The sequence below is a fragment of the Cheilinus undulatus genome, linkage group 15 (assembly GCF_018320785.1).
Source record: "Cheilinus undulatus linkage group 15, ASM1832078v1, whole genome shotgun sequence".
NCBI lineage: Eukaryota > Metazoa > Chordata > Actinopteri > Labriformes > Labridae > Cheilinus > Cheilinus undulatus.
In genome coordinates, this window is record NC_054879.1 from 7,647,880 (window position 1) to 7,662,902 (window position 15,023).

At 38.9% G+C, this 15,023-nt stretch overlaps 1 protein-coding gene across 2 annotated transcripts in view; it reads right to left on the reverse strand.

Moving 5' to 3' along the window:
- Positions 1-15,023, reverse strand: part of ube2f (ubiquitin-conjugating enzyme E2F (putative)) — a 77,782-nt gene that overhangs the window by 54,387 nt on the left and 8,372 nt on the right. For both annotated transcript variants that reach the window (XM_041807121.1, XM_041807122.1), the window contains one exon: positions 13,116-13,181. In XM_041807121.1, the coding sequence (XP_041663055.1) occupies positions 13,116-13,181 (66 nt within the window). The remainder of the gene's footprint in view (positions 1-13,115; positions 13,182-15,023) is intronic.

A 15,023-nucleotide genomic window follows, 5' to 3' on the forward strand; every position in this document is an offset into this window, starting at 1 on the left:
CCAAAATCAGCTCCATTCCTGATGTTAAAAGGGAAATCACTTTAAGTAACATTCTGATTTGATCTCTTGGGCTGTGATGGCCACATGGTATGGCAGGGTGGGGCTCTGGGATGCCAAAGTTCAGCTCAAAGCTCCTGTAAACTTGGGTTCCCTCTTGATAAACCTAGTAGTCATCTACATGATTATTTTGGGGGCCTATAATAAAAGGTATAATGGGATATAGGGATTTCTTCATTTAGGACTTATCCTTTCATTGAGGCACAAGTTTCTTGTGTTTATTTTGCATGAAATCACTACTTTTACTGATACAACTATGCATCATGCTTGCACACAATGAACAGATCTGAACTTTCAATTACAATCTAGCTTTTTCTTAGACACTGACAAACAGATATCAGATCATTTTACTCCTAAAGCACCTCTCACTAGGAGTGTAAACCTAATCCCTTCCATTGTGTTTATTTGTGTAAAACTGTAAGAGAAGCACTAGAAAGCTCTTAAACTGGCACTGTGAGAAAAACAAAATGCCTTGGGTATTCATCCCAAGCATTAGACTGTGAAAAGTGGCCAGGCCAAATTGAGATCCTCTTGACTCTGCCTCAGAGTACTTACTAAAGAAATGAGCAACAAGGATGTGTGAAATTTCAGAAAAGGATCTGAGACAAATCACAAAACCTAAACAGAAGTAGTCAGCATGACAGGAAATTTAAGCCCAGCTCAGTCCAAAGACAAGTCAGCTCCAGAAAGTCGCTGTCTATGGCTGCAGCTTTCTAAACAGAGCTGTTGAAGCTTAAATGACATCGTCAGATGTTGTTGCCTGCAATTCAGTTCAGTAAATCGCAAATGGCTGGTTTCTGGACATTGTAAGCACGTAACTGGGGAAAAGGGCTATGACAAACATTTGTTACAGGCAGAATATTTTGTTGAATAAAACTATGCTGTGAGTTTTGGAAATTGTGTATGTGAGCTGGATGTGAGGTGCTTCACAGGGCTAAATGAGGTAAAATACATGAGAGATACAAGGCTGTAGGAGAGAAATTCGTCAGTGGAAAATAAATTATTCTCATCAGATATCTTTATTATAAAAAGACTGCGTGAAACTAGGGCTTTAATCACAAATGAGATTAAATTGCAATCTGGCATGCTGCAATTTACAAATAGCAGCCATTGTTATATTGCTCTGACTTGAAATATGTCAAAATACCAGTTTAACACATTTATTTTTTGCAGAAGCAGAGATTTTATGCACATGTCGCAAACATTGAAGTGTCATTTTTTTAAAAATGGTTTAAGAAAAATTGTCCCTTTCATGTTTTATGCATTTTTCTTAATCAAAACTGACATGAAAACAATAACCCCCCTTCAATCAAGCAATTGATATTAAATTTGCAATATGAGCAACAATAATTGCAATTAGATATTTTTTAAATTGTTCTTCCCTAGTTCATTCTATCCAATATTGATGAAGCCTAGCGTTAGTTCATGAAGTAATACCCCTAGCCTAGGCTGATAGCCAGCTGACACTATTTATTGCATCCCAGCTCTCACAGCCAATCACAGCTCTTCCTCTCAACACAGCGGTCCATGTAACGATGATGTACTGCTCACCAATCCTTGCTTGCATTAATACTGATGCACCATGCTGCTGCTGACAAAGCTTCACCTATTCCACCCCAGCCTAGGCCTGGGCGATATGGCCTTAAAATCATATCACGATATTTTTCTTGCCTTTGACGATACCTCCTTCTCCCCTTAAAAGAAACCTTTGATGGCATACTCAGTTTATCTCTAAGTATAGGACACAGAAAACATATTTTATTTTTTTAAGTCTCTCTAGGTTTACTTCTAACTGCACTCCAATTTTTGCATTTCATCTCTATCCTGATGAGGTGTGTTAAGCTGCTAATGACTTGAACACGTTTCCTGGTGAAGGCGTTCACAATAAAAGTGTTTCAGAAAAATAACAGCCGTGGACTTTTATTTTGAAGAGCCTGACGAAAGTATTGTGTTTAGCATTGAGTTAGCTTAGCTTTGGCTGCCGTACCGGAGAATACAGCTAGTTTACAGCAGCTTTTCTGACCTCATTTAACATTGCAGCCTGGATCTTTGACTTACTGTGGATTTAGAAAAGAAAGTCATAAGTTAAAATAGACTTTTAAATGATTGTTTATGCCATTGTAAGAGGAAGAGCTGCAGCGCTGGGCTCTGAGACCAGCCAAAGCAGCACTTAGCTTGTATTACAGCCCCAGGCAGGCTGCCAGAGAGAGAGCACACTGACTTAGTTGCGGTACAGCCGTCAGACTTTGATAGGAAAAAACGTGTTTTTGCCTGCTAACTCACACTGGGGCAGATACAATGACGTCATTAACAAGCGTTATCGCGATTGGTCAGTTGAGTCCACATCTCTACAGTAGGCCAAAATTTATATCATTTATACCGTCTACCCCATAAACTGCGCACCCCCACCCCAGCCTCCTCCTTTATTAGCATAAAGCTAACTGCACAGTCATGTTCAGATTCATGCTACTATGGATTAATTTCTTCTGAATAATGTCATTGTTTGCAATGCCTATTGTCATAAGTGTGTCTATCCATATGGGGGTTTCCAGCTACGCACTCCCTGGAAAGCCAAAGCATGAGCATCTCCAAGACAAAGCTTTCTCTGCCAAGTAAAACTGTAGTAGATCCATTATGCAAAAAATGTTTAAATGAATGATGAGCGTGTTCCTGACTAAATTTAGGTTATAATATAAAATGATTTGTTGCTAGAATTTGTTGGAAAACACACAAGATGAGGAACCTAATAATAATCACATATCAAATGGTGATATTGGGGGGAAAAAAATCGCAATTAGATTGTTTTCGCGAATTGTTCAGCCCTATGTGAAACACCAGCATTTTTGTGTTTACATGTGCAGTGAAATTGTGCTGCCACCATACAGGGACAAGGAATTAGTGTTGAATCACCCTTTTAAACCCTTATCCATCATGATGACAAAATCACAGGAATAAAGACACTGAATGTGCAGTGCTGTTCCTCAAGAGACAGACTTATTTAAGTAATAAATCACTTTAAATTGAGCGACTGTGGGAGCCGCTGCTATGGAAATGATGCATCGTCTCTTCCAGTTGCAGTGGTGTGAGCTGACAGGCTTTTATAATGTTGCAGAGCTGCCCGCTGAAAGCAGTTGCAGCTTGTCTTGCAATTCTTTGGTCTGAACTGGGCTTTAAAATTCAGCATGATAATGGAAAATTGAACCTCTCCTCCTTAGCTTTAATAAAGCACAAAAGCTGTAATTAATGGACATTTTTCCAACACATTATGACCTGTTGCTGACCCCAGACTACAACCACTCTTAAAAGGCTCGATGAGCACACTCCAAGTATGTTTTGTGCAGCAGTACAATAGCTTAATTAAAAAAATATGCAAATCAAGCAGAACAAGGGCACATCTGAAGCACAGACACAATGCAATTTGTGTCTCATTTTCTTTCACTGTTTTGTTATTAATAATCACCCCAAGCTGTTGATGCTGTCCCCATTCCTCAGAGACACAGGGGTCCCGGGCTACAGGGTCACAGCATGGAGCAGCTGCATGGGAAAGAAGACTGAAAAACTGATCTGACATTAATTACAGAAAGTATTTACTTCAACAAAACATAAATACACAACAGGATGAGAGCATTAATGTAAAAAAATCACAACAATCAGCTGAGGCATTTCTTCAATTCCATCTCAGCAAACATTTTCCTTTTTTTATATTTTTGCATGAATATTCATTTTTTGCTTTGTTTCTTCAGTGATCTGCAGAAAAAGTCTGGCACTGGAAATATGACAAATGATGCAAGCTGCCCACTTCTCTTCATAAATATTCATCATTTGTCATAACAGAGGGAGTGCACTTCAGACATAATGACCAACAGCACCACACGTATCTATTAGCATAACTGACAAAGACTCATCCTTGTCTCTTTTTGATTTTTTTTTGTAATTGTTATTCCTGAATATTCATCTGTGGGTGAAGATGTTGCATAAGGTCTAAGTTAAACCACTGAGCATGAATTAAAGCTGCACCTGAGTAACGCTCATCTAGAACACAACAGTCACTGTCGACCACTCCCTTAAGAAACTTCTAACAAAAACACAAAAAAACAAAAAGTACAAAGAAGAAAAGAACACCTTAGCCTCAAGCGATTTATTCCCTTTAAAACAAGTCCTGTTGATTTTACCTTATGTGGTCCAGATATACGAGAAATAAGACAACCTGCATCCTGAGGCGTGTTTTGTTTGCAACTTCTTACTTTTTCCTGTCTACCATCCCCTTCCCTGCTGTGCAAACTAAATCTTATGTGTGTACTGCACTGTATGTTAGAGAAACACATCAATTCTCTATGGAAATTTTAAAGCTCAGAGTGGCGGTGGTGGAAAAATGAAATGCCTGCTAATTAGCATCTTACATCACAACCAAATTGTGTGGTACTGTTTCCAAAGTTCCAATATTTTCTTTGTCTTTCTTGATATCATGCAGAGAATTAACTGTTCTTGTTCACTGTTGTTTACTTCCTCCAGCTTCCAGGTTTGGGAATGGATAAACTATAGAAAAAAAAAGTGCACTGATTTTCGCGCTGAATGCATGCTTCATTTAAGATAGGACTGCATATAGACTCACATGTTTATTTATATGAATACATTTTTTATCCAATGCTGTGTTTAGGAGGAACTGACTATATCTGGGTGACATTATGATAAGAAAACTGTTAAATTTTCTGGAGAAAGATGATTGAAACTGTGTGTTAAAAAAAATAAAACTTTATGGAAATCTGCAAAATCCTAAAAAAAAGTCTTCAGTTTTCAAGGTGAGCAACATGTGTAATCAAAGCAGTGGGATTTTTCACTCTCACATTATGCAGAGTTTCTCCTGCTAGCCCCTTTTTTACATGAAATCTGAGTAGGCTGACGTGAATATAACCAGGAGTATTGACCATGAGCACGTCGGAGGGGCCAATAACGTTCATATCCTGCGACCAGCACATGACAACAATTAGGGCTACAGTTACTCGGGGGCCAATTCCTGAAAAAAGATCCCATATGAGGGGCTTCTGAAACATTCCATGGTTTAACAGTATGTGTTATCATTTTTATAGCTCCAATCAATCAATCAAGCTGGTTTGGATATTTTTCATCTACAACAACCCCCTCAGCTGATGCACGCATGTCTTGGCAGTCCTTGCAGTTGTAAATGACTTTTTCTTTTTTGCCTTAAATCCATGCAAGTGATGCTGATGTAGCTCTCTCTTGTTCTATACAAGCCTGGAAAAGGGTGCTATGTCATTGCTCTGGAGTTGAGGTCAGCCCAAAAGTCTTCAGGAGCAAAAATCATAGATAATGGGAGCACAAGATGTCTTAAAATGCCTTCATACTTGCACAGTAACATGCACTCATTGAAGAGAAAGCACACAGACCTTGCATAAACAGGTAAAAACACGAACCTCTTCATGCATTCAATACTGAACTATCTATTCTCTGTATCGTTTTTTTTTTTGACAAGAGGAGACAATTTGCCTGGCTCAGTGGGTTACGTGCTTGCAAGGAGTGCTGAAATACAATGCTGAGATGCCACAGTGGAAAACAGTGGCATTATTAGGCATGAATGAGAGGAGATGTGAAAACAAGGATAACTGCAACAGTGTGAAAATAAGGAAATAAATGTGGCCAATGATCATATAAATAAACATCATTTTATTATATAAACTTATGTGGGTCATCTTTAAGCATAAATAGAAAAAGGAAAAGCCATGAAGAATGACCTTGCAGGCCTTAACCGGCCCCGGGCCTCCAATTAGATAGCCTGGATATACTGTATGCATGCTGCCAGTGCAAACTTGATTACACTGCTGCATTATTTTCTTCTGCTCTTTTGTAATAATGTGATTCTAACTAACAGCAAGAAGCTTTGATATTAAGACAAATAGTTGCATTTCAGGTATAACGCAGACTCTGTTATGTCCGCCTCTTCCATGTCATTTTATTCTGTTCTGTCTTGCCTCAAGAGACCCCTGCTGTGAGAAATATGTGTGAAAGAGTAAATCAGGATTTCAGGGGCACCAATAATTTTCTAGAAATTCTCAAGAGTGCAAATGTGAAAATAGTCTAAGATTAAGAAACTTGTGGGTAGCGGAGTCTGTTTCTTTTTTTTAAATCTCAATGACTGTCTCTCTGGTTACTAGGGCTGGGGAATTCATCCAAATCTAGATTAAATCACAATATTTTCTACCTCAATTTTCAAATTACAGAGTGTGTAGTATTTTTTGGGTCTGAAATGTGTTTTAAAATACCAGTTAAATACAGTTTTTTTGAGGCAGAGAACGTGTTTGCATGATGCTCTACACATCATACAAACATTCAAGGGTAAAAAAGTCCAACGCTTTCCTTGTTTTGAATGTGTTTGTTTTATTTAAAATCAGAAAGATATAAAATCTCAGGGTCTTGTTCACGAGTGAGGGAAGAATGGAGCAGGAGATCGACAGGCGGATCGGTGCAGAGTCGGCAGTGATGCGGTCTCTACATCAGTCTGTTGTCGTGAAGAAAGAGCTGAGTCGAAAGGTGAAGCTCTTGATTTACCAGTCGATCTACGTTCCTACCCTCACCTATGGTCACGAGCTTGTGGGTAGAGACCGAAAGAACGAGACTGCAGATACATGTGGCTGAGATTAGTTTCCTCCGCAGGGTGCCTGGGCTCACCCTTAGAGATAGGGTGAGAAGCTCGGCCATCCAGGAGGGACTCGGAGTAGAGCCGCTGCTCCTCCGCATTGAGAGGAGCCAGATGAGGTGGCTCAGGCATCTGGTCCAGATGCCTCCTGGACGCCTCCCTGGTGAGGTGTTCTGGGCAGATCCCACCAGGAGGATGCCCCGGGAAGACCTAGGACACACCGGGATCCCCCCGGGAAGAGCAGGACAAAGTAGCCAGGGAGAGGGAAGTCTGGGCTTCCCTGCTTAAGCTGCTGCCCCCGCGACCTGACCTTGGATAATGGAAGAAGGTGGATGGATGGATGGATGGATGGATGGATGGATGGATGGCATAAAATCATTCCTTTCAATACAACAATTTATATTAAATTTGCAATGAGTCAAAATAATTGCAAGTAGATATTTTTTAAAAAATGTTCATCCTTCATTTAATGTACCAGATTTTGTTTGCTACAATATAGAAGGATTTATTGTTTTTTTTGAGAAACACATTAAGATGAGGAACTTAAAAGAGAAAAAATTGCAATTACATTATTTTTCCCAAATCATTCAGCCCTACTGGGTACTCAGGTAACATTTACACTCACACAGTCGCCCCAGACGGATGTAAAGGGTGATTTTAAACACTGTTTGCAAATGGATACGTGCTGTACTTGACCATGTTTCAGTGGTGTAGTCTTCCAGACACTTAAAGAGCTTTACACTACATGTCAACATCTGATCCTTCACATGCATGTCTACTGCAATACTAAGTGATAGTAAGGAGCCTTCAGATGCAAAAATACATACGAATTCATGCATTCAGGGTTCTGCATCTTGCATCAAATGTCAAACAAACCACCTGCACCATAACAGCAAAGGTCAATCATTACAATCATTACACACAGCTGTAGCTGCTGCAGGTAGAAATTAACTGATGACATGAACTATTCAACATCTTCAGTAGTGATGTCTTCATCGCTGTTAATGTCAGAGTGATGATAAATCACTGAAACTTGGATTGTAAAAGAGAAGTGCTTCATTGTTAAGAAAAAAGGAACATCAGATACCATAGGAGAATACTTTCCCAAAAACAATAACCAAGATAACTAAATAAATCACTTACTGCTAAAGTTATCTTGCAAAATCTAAAGTGACGCTAAGAACTAGAAATTTGATTCACAGACTTCACAGTAATAAACTGTAGCTTATGTCTACAGAACATCCTTCTGTTATACCAGCTTATGAGAAGAAACTGAAGTTAACTTGGATTTATGCATATTTATCATTCAAACATGAAGCTTTGGATCCCAAACTTTTAGAAGTAGTTCCAAATAGGAACCTGTGTCCATGGCTGCACTTTATTCTTTTAAACCAGTAGTGATCACTGGAGGTGCAGTAAAATTAATGTTAAACTTGCTTACATTTATTTCTATGATTCTGAATCCATTCAAAATTTTCAATAATCCATATTCTAAAACCTCCTTTATTAAATCATGAGTGCATTTTTGACAGCAGACAGTCTGAGCCCAGCAAGCTTGTAATTTCCTTCATGCTACATCTTCAACAGATGCAGCTGGAGGACGTGTGGCTCTTATTCTGCACTGTTAGCATTAGCAGCACGCTGTGTCTAACATACTGACAACATGCCTTCTAGAGGTTTAACGATTCATCAATGTATATCGATGTATCAGTTGGTGCACTATAAGAGTCTTTCATTCAAACCATATCCTCAGACTGTTGTCATTAGTATGATCTTAAAGTGTTTATGTATGTTTGTAAGGAAGGCAGCAAAGTAATAACATAAAAAATATTATTTTAATTTTTTAAAATGATTTATTATTTTTTTGTGTTTAGTCTGTGGCATGAAGTTATTTAATCTAACAGAACTCAAAAAATGTTTTCTTTTAGTTTGAAGAATATAGACATTCAAGCTGTTGAGAAAATAATAATCCGATTCATGATGATTGAAATCATCATTTGTTGCAGCCGTTCTTCTAACCAACATGCAGGTGGTAGGTTGCAAAAGTTGACTTCTGTTTTCCTCAGAAGTACCAAAAGTGTGTCTTTTTTACATAACCCCATGCATACAATATTGAAGACCATATGAAAACAATTCAAAGAAATTCTTTTCCGGCATTTGCAGCAGCTGTATATCTAAAAGTAAATCCTCAGATTGTTTTTCCCCCCACCATTGCTATTGACAAAGCTGATATTATTAGTTCTGAAACTTCTTGATTGTGATTGGTCACTGAAGGAGAAGACACATTCACATGTGGGGCACAGACCCAAAAGTGGATCTATTTTCACTGCCAAAAAACTAAGCAGTTGCGGCAAGGGGCCTTTCGTGCACACGACATTGACAGCTGAAAACTCTTGATTTTGTATCAAAAATGAGAATTTCCTAACATCAGGTAAGATGAACACAAAAGAGTAGGGGTGATTTAACAAGGACGGATACAGAAAGAAAATGAGCCTGTAAAAGGAAGTGAAAAGCAGAGATGGACATGTGCATCTGGTTTTGTGCGTGTTCGACGTAAAAGAAGATGCTTTTAAATAATACAGCGAGTCTTTACCTGAACACTGAGTCTTCTTTTTCAACACCTCTCAGAGAACACGACACCAAAGCTTGCTCTAATTGCTGATCTTTGCTTTTCTCTGCAGATTTTGCTTACAAAGGCCTTTGTGGAAACTTAGCTGGAGTTACACTGCCTACTCGGGTGGCAGGGAGATGGATGAATCAGTGACTCACACACATACCCTGCAATCAATTGCAGTGACACACACACAAACAAAGTATAGAATAAATGGAAAACTCTCTGTACAATCACCACTTATGAACATAAAGATATCATAATTATAGCTGACATAAAACTGATACAGCAAGTTTACAAGAGACATCCTTTCAAATTCATCTTTTGATGCTACTGCAGAGAAATGTGCCTTTGTGCATTTAGGAAGTAGAGAGCTTAAATTCTATTCTACTGTGTAAACAAAGACTTGTAAATAAGAAACAGAAAAAGTAAAGCAAACTTCCAGGAGCTAATCTCAACAATAAACATTATCAAATATTCTACTGATTATTCCAAAAATTATCTAATAGTATGTGAACACAATCTACCTAAGCTCTACATTAGGTACATCTGTTCAACTACTCATTGATGCAAATATCTAATCAGCAACCAATGCATTTAGTCAATAGAATCTTCGGAAGTTCAAACCAAGCATGAAAACAGGGAATCCAGGCTATCCATGCCAGATTTTCACCCAACCATTTGAAGGTTTCAGCAGAAATAGAGACTCATCGGACCAGGCTACATTTTTTTAATCTTCTGTTGTCTTGTTTTGGTGAGCCATGTGTTCTTAGCTTACAGAAGTAGCACCCAGTGTGGTCTTCCACTGCTGCAGCCCGTGTGTTTCATGTTGCTCATTCAGAGATGCTCTTCAGTTTGAAGGGGGGTTAACTCTTTCCTTTCTATCAGCTCAAACAAGTCTGATCATTATTTTTTGATTTCACCAGGTCATTCTGGCCTAGAAAACTGACACTCACTGGATATTTTCTCTTTTTTGGACCATTCTCTGTGAGTGATTGTGTGTGAAAATACCAGTATATCAGCAGTATCTCAAAAACTCAGGCCAGTCCTTCTGGCACCATCAACCATGGCACGTTCATTGTGACAGTATTAAAAGTCTAAAATAAAACAATGGTACAAACCTATTTCTGGAAAAGTTAAGACATTGTTTAACTGTATATGACAAAATGTGATGACTTTCATCACAGGCCCATTTTGAAGATGTTTCTGCCTTTTGTAGCCACTGTTCCATTGTTTCTTAAATGTTTTGCTGAATTAAGAATGGGCCTATATTTTTTTTCAAACACAATGAGTGTGTCTCAGGTTGCGTACTTCTGTAGGTATACTGTAATACAGTAACAGCAGATGGATACGTCTGTTTCCGTGTTTCTTACGAGCGAATCCATCTTGCAAAGCTCCCGTCTAAACCGTTTTGGCCTGGTCAGAAAGTGACAGGACCAATCAGCGATGAGGGCCAGTACTTTTGGCCATGGTGGAGTCATGACGTAAGCGAGCAGCAACAAGGGGCCGGTGCACTTATGGCAGAAGACATTAGTGTGGATGCTGCTAAAGCATCAGTTTTATCAGAACTTGACGACATTTCTTCGTTAAAAGAAGAACAAAGAACAGCAGTGAGTTGTTTTCTTTTCAAAAACGACAAAAGCCGTTTACTGAGATGTCTACAGTCGCCATGGTTTGCGATATTCAGTTCTATATGGAGTTTACTCCTTCAGTAGGGGCACAGGTCAGTAGCAGCGACGCTACATCACGTATTTTGTTGTTCTGATTGGCCTGTAAAGATGTTACAGACAGAACGTTCATCCAATCACCCTCCGAGTTTTTGTTCAAAGGCTCTGCCCTTTCCCAACCCTCTGAGTCCTAAGCTATTTTTTAACTACTGTGTCTGCACCTTTTGTCTTGAAAACCATCACATTAACCCTGTGGTGCACAGTCAAGCTAAAAACATCCTTTTTTTAGGACAACCTAGGCTTTAAGAATAGGTATGCTGCAGTAATGTCACTGGAATTTAAAAAAAGTCATGGGACTATAAAGACAAAAGAAAAAACTAATCAGAAATGAAAGCTCTTAAGCCGGGCATACACTGTGTGATTTCAAGCTGACCATACGACAGTCATGGCAGAATGTCAACTCATACTGTGCGTCTGAATCACTTACAACACACAACCACTGCCCACACTATGCAAATTTCAGTCTGTTGACCAATTAATTTAGCTGCTTTGATTGAATAACCGATAACTAATAAATAAAAATAAAAATACACTTTTCATTGCAGGCTTCACCTCCCTACAGTGAGCCTGGGTAATCAGTACCCTTTCCTCCCCTGTGCTACACCTATGAATGATACCATAAAATATGTCAGCGCCCATTGTCTTATTATTTTGGCTTCAATTTTGAACAATAGAAGAAGATGGTGAGAAATTGTCCATGCTGGTAAGTAGTTAAGACAAACACATTAAGACAGAAATACAAAACTGAAATTGTCTTCAGGAAAATAGCTGACATTTATGTCAGCAGTCAGATAAAGAAGAATCTGGCAATGTCTCAGCGGCGTATGAAATAGTCTGTCTACATCTTACTTTCCTAAATGACATCTTTTTTTAGTGCCCACACCAAAACTTGGCCTATTTTTTAAATTTCCTTAATTACCTGCATATATCCTCCCTACTTCTACTACTGAACTTTAAAAAAAGAAACACACATAGGCTAGTTGTTTTGTCTTTTTCTGTCTTTTGTTTTGTATTCTCTATTTTGTATTTTAAACTAGAAATGAGGGAAGGTTTCATTCTATGACAGACAAAAGGAAACAGGAAACTTTAGGCTCGATGACATAGAGAAAGTGTGTGCATGTTTTTGTGTGTGCGATGTGACAGACAGAAAAGGAAATGAGAAGTAAAAGAGCCCCCAGAGACATGAGTAATTCCACACCAGCATGTTCGGTGTGCACAGCATTCGACAGGTAGCCTGCTTAGCTGGAAACGCTGCTGAGCAAGCAGATTGGACTTGTGGAGTAATGAATGTAAAATACAGCGACAACTGGAGTGATACTTTAAAGTAGCTCTATAGGACTCACACACTATAGCATCACTAAAAATTGCAGACCCCATTCCATCACACCAAACAGCCTCCTCACGCAAACAATCCACTCACACAGAATTGCATTCTTCTGGAAGTGTGATGGTAAAGAATGAGAAAGCAGTGGGTGCCGCTCAAGTACAGACTGGAGGCTTAAGATCATTTAGACTTGTACTTTATACCCATAGAATTGAGGTCCAATTTTATTTCTAATTTGGCATCAGCTTTTACTGACTGAGGAATTTACAGTTGACAATTTAAACGCATTGAACTCAATCAAATTCCATTGTCAAGCTAAAGCCTGCACTACTGTAGCCTCTGCATCACCCTGGGTAAAACGAAAAAGTGCAGAGAGTCCATAAAATAGACACAATTTAAGTTGGCTCATGGTTTTCTGTGCTAGCTGAATCATCAATTTTTGGGGGGATTTTATTTTTGTTAGAGCAAGACCTCAGTAGAACAAGATGGGAGGCTTTTTCTGGCTTTAGCAACACAAAATCACAACCGTACTGTACCTCTAAACTACACAAGAATATTTAAAGAGTAATACTCTTCAGAGATAACAACTTAAATGTGACATTTAAAACACATTCCAGTCAAAAGAAAGTGTATGCATTGGTAACACTGTCAAGATGAAAGCTAAAACGACATTAGTTGTGACTTTTTGCTGTGTTTTATTACGAAAGCGATTATTAATGTAAGAACGGACACAAAATTTCTTACCAGGAGACACTGCCAGCTGAAAATGATGCAGTTTGTCCTCATCTGGGAAATTGGCTTTGCATGTACCTGAGCAAGAACAAGTGATGAGACAAATGTTAGACACCACTGCTGCAAGATGTTGTCAGAGACAGAAGTGTGAAAGAATACAGACACTTTTAAAAACTTTCCTCAATGTCAAATAATGCTATTAAGAAAAACATGCAGTGAGTTTTCATTTGCCACCTTCTAAGACATAATACACACACACTCTCCATACTGGACTGCAGGAGCCCTGCCTCAGGACTCCCTGTGGCACCATGTTTCCCCCTAGTGTTTAAAGGCATGTACTGCACTCATAGCAATATTCTGAACATCACCTGAGAGATGGGAGCCACCTCTCTGAGTGGAACACTTAATATTGCCTCAGTACTTTTCACCATTGTGGACCGTTAATATTTTTAGTTTGTTCTGAATTAAATCAGTCTCTGCGCACTCAGTTCTCTTCATAACTGTGCACCGATAAACCAGCTGCAAGGAAATCACTTTAGAATCTGCAGAAAAAATTACATTCAACAAATGACTAGCTATTGATAACAGTTGAAATTAATGAAACCTTTAAGCACTGTTGTTTTAAGAGTGATCATTAATACCAACATCACAAAAGAATGCTGACAGACACTCAAATACCCTCACATTTCAAAAGAGCTAGTGGTTGTTAGTGCATTTCTGTGCTTATCACCTGGTTCTCCAGCTGTTTATAAGGAGATGCAACTTTTTACTTTCTAAAATAATCTTTAAACAATGAATTCTAGGGATTCACTCGATGCTTTGAAAAGGCTCTTCTCTTTAAAGAATGCTTTTATTGGGTCATTTCCTTCCTTTTCTTCATAGTTTACTGAGAACACCACAGCTTATTTGGTTTATATACAAACAGATCCCTCCCTCCTTTTTCCTGAATTCCTGCTGGCTCTTAATGGTGAAAATCCATCAGTGGCATTCAGCAAGTCCAGACGTACGGCACAAAGCCAGGTTTCCATAAAGAATAGTGCTGAAGCCTCATAAAATCCGAAGAACACTTAAAACAGAACCATGCTCCATCATAGCTACTGCTAATGAGGCACAGATCAGATGACCTGCATGGTTTCAGTGACCTTACTCCACCTCGTCAGTCACTTAAAGCTATTCTATTTACCCACTGCAAATGCAGGCCACCTCTTTTGGCCAGCTCTCTATGAGCTTATAATATTTTTGCCAATGACGTCTTACTAAAATGTCCTTGTTGGGATGTGTTTCATATTCCAGTTACTTTCTAGTGTGAGCCACATGGTCCTCATCTGTGAGCTCAGATCACACAAATGTATTTAATGCCTTTATGCATAACAACAATCAGATTATAGACTGATAACATTCTGATATACTGTCATTTCAAAACCAGAAACGGAGTTTAAATTCTCTCAGCCTGCTTGAACAAAGTAAACCCTAACTCAAGAAGTAAAGCAAGCATGACACTAATCCCAGGCTCACAGAGAATTTGTTTATAATCAGGATTATGGTTCATTTCCAGCTTAACAAAGCAACATTTATTCAGTGAAGCTGGGAGCAAACATCATAAAGCCTGTTTTACTGTAAACAGACTTAACAGAGAATAATATAAAGATTAAGTGGTCAGACTCTGGCTGAAAAGCTCCTGGCTCTGCAAAGTAGAGGTACTGGAATAAAATGAAGCATTCCATAATTGCAAATGTTAAGATTCTACGGTTCTGGGGGCACGCCGGTGGTCGGGTGGTTGTGCGCAGGCGACCCGGGTTCGAGTCTGGCCCGTGGCACTGTTTCCTGTGTGTCTCTCCCCGCTCTCCTCCCTGTTTCCAACTCTGTCCACTGTCCTATCTAATAAAGGCACAAAGGCCAAAAATAAATCTTAAAAAAAAA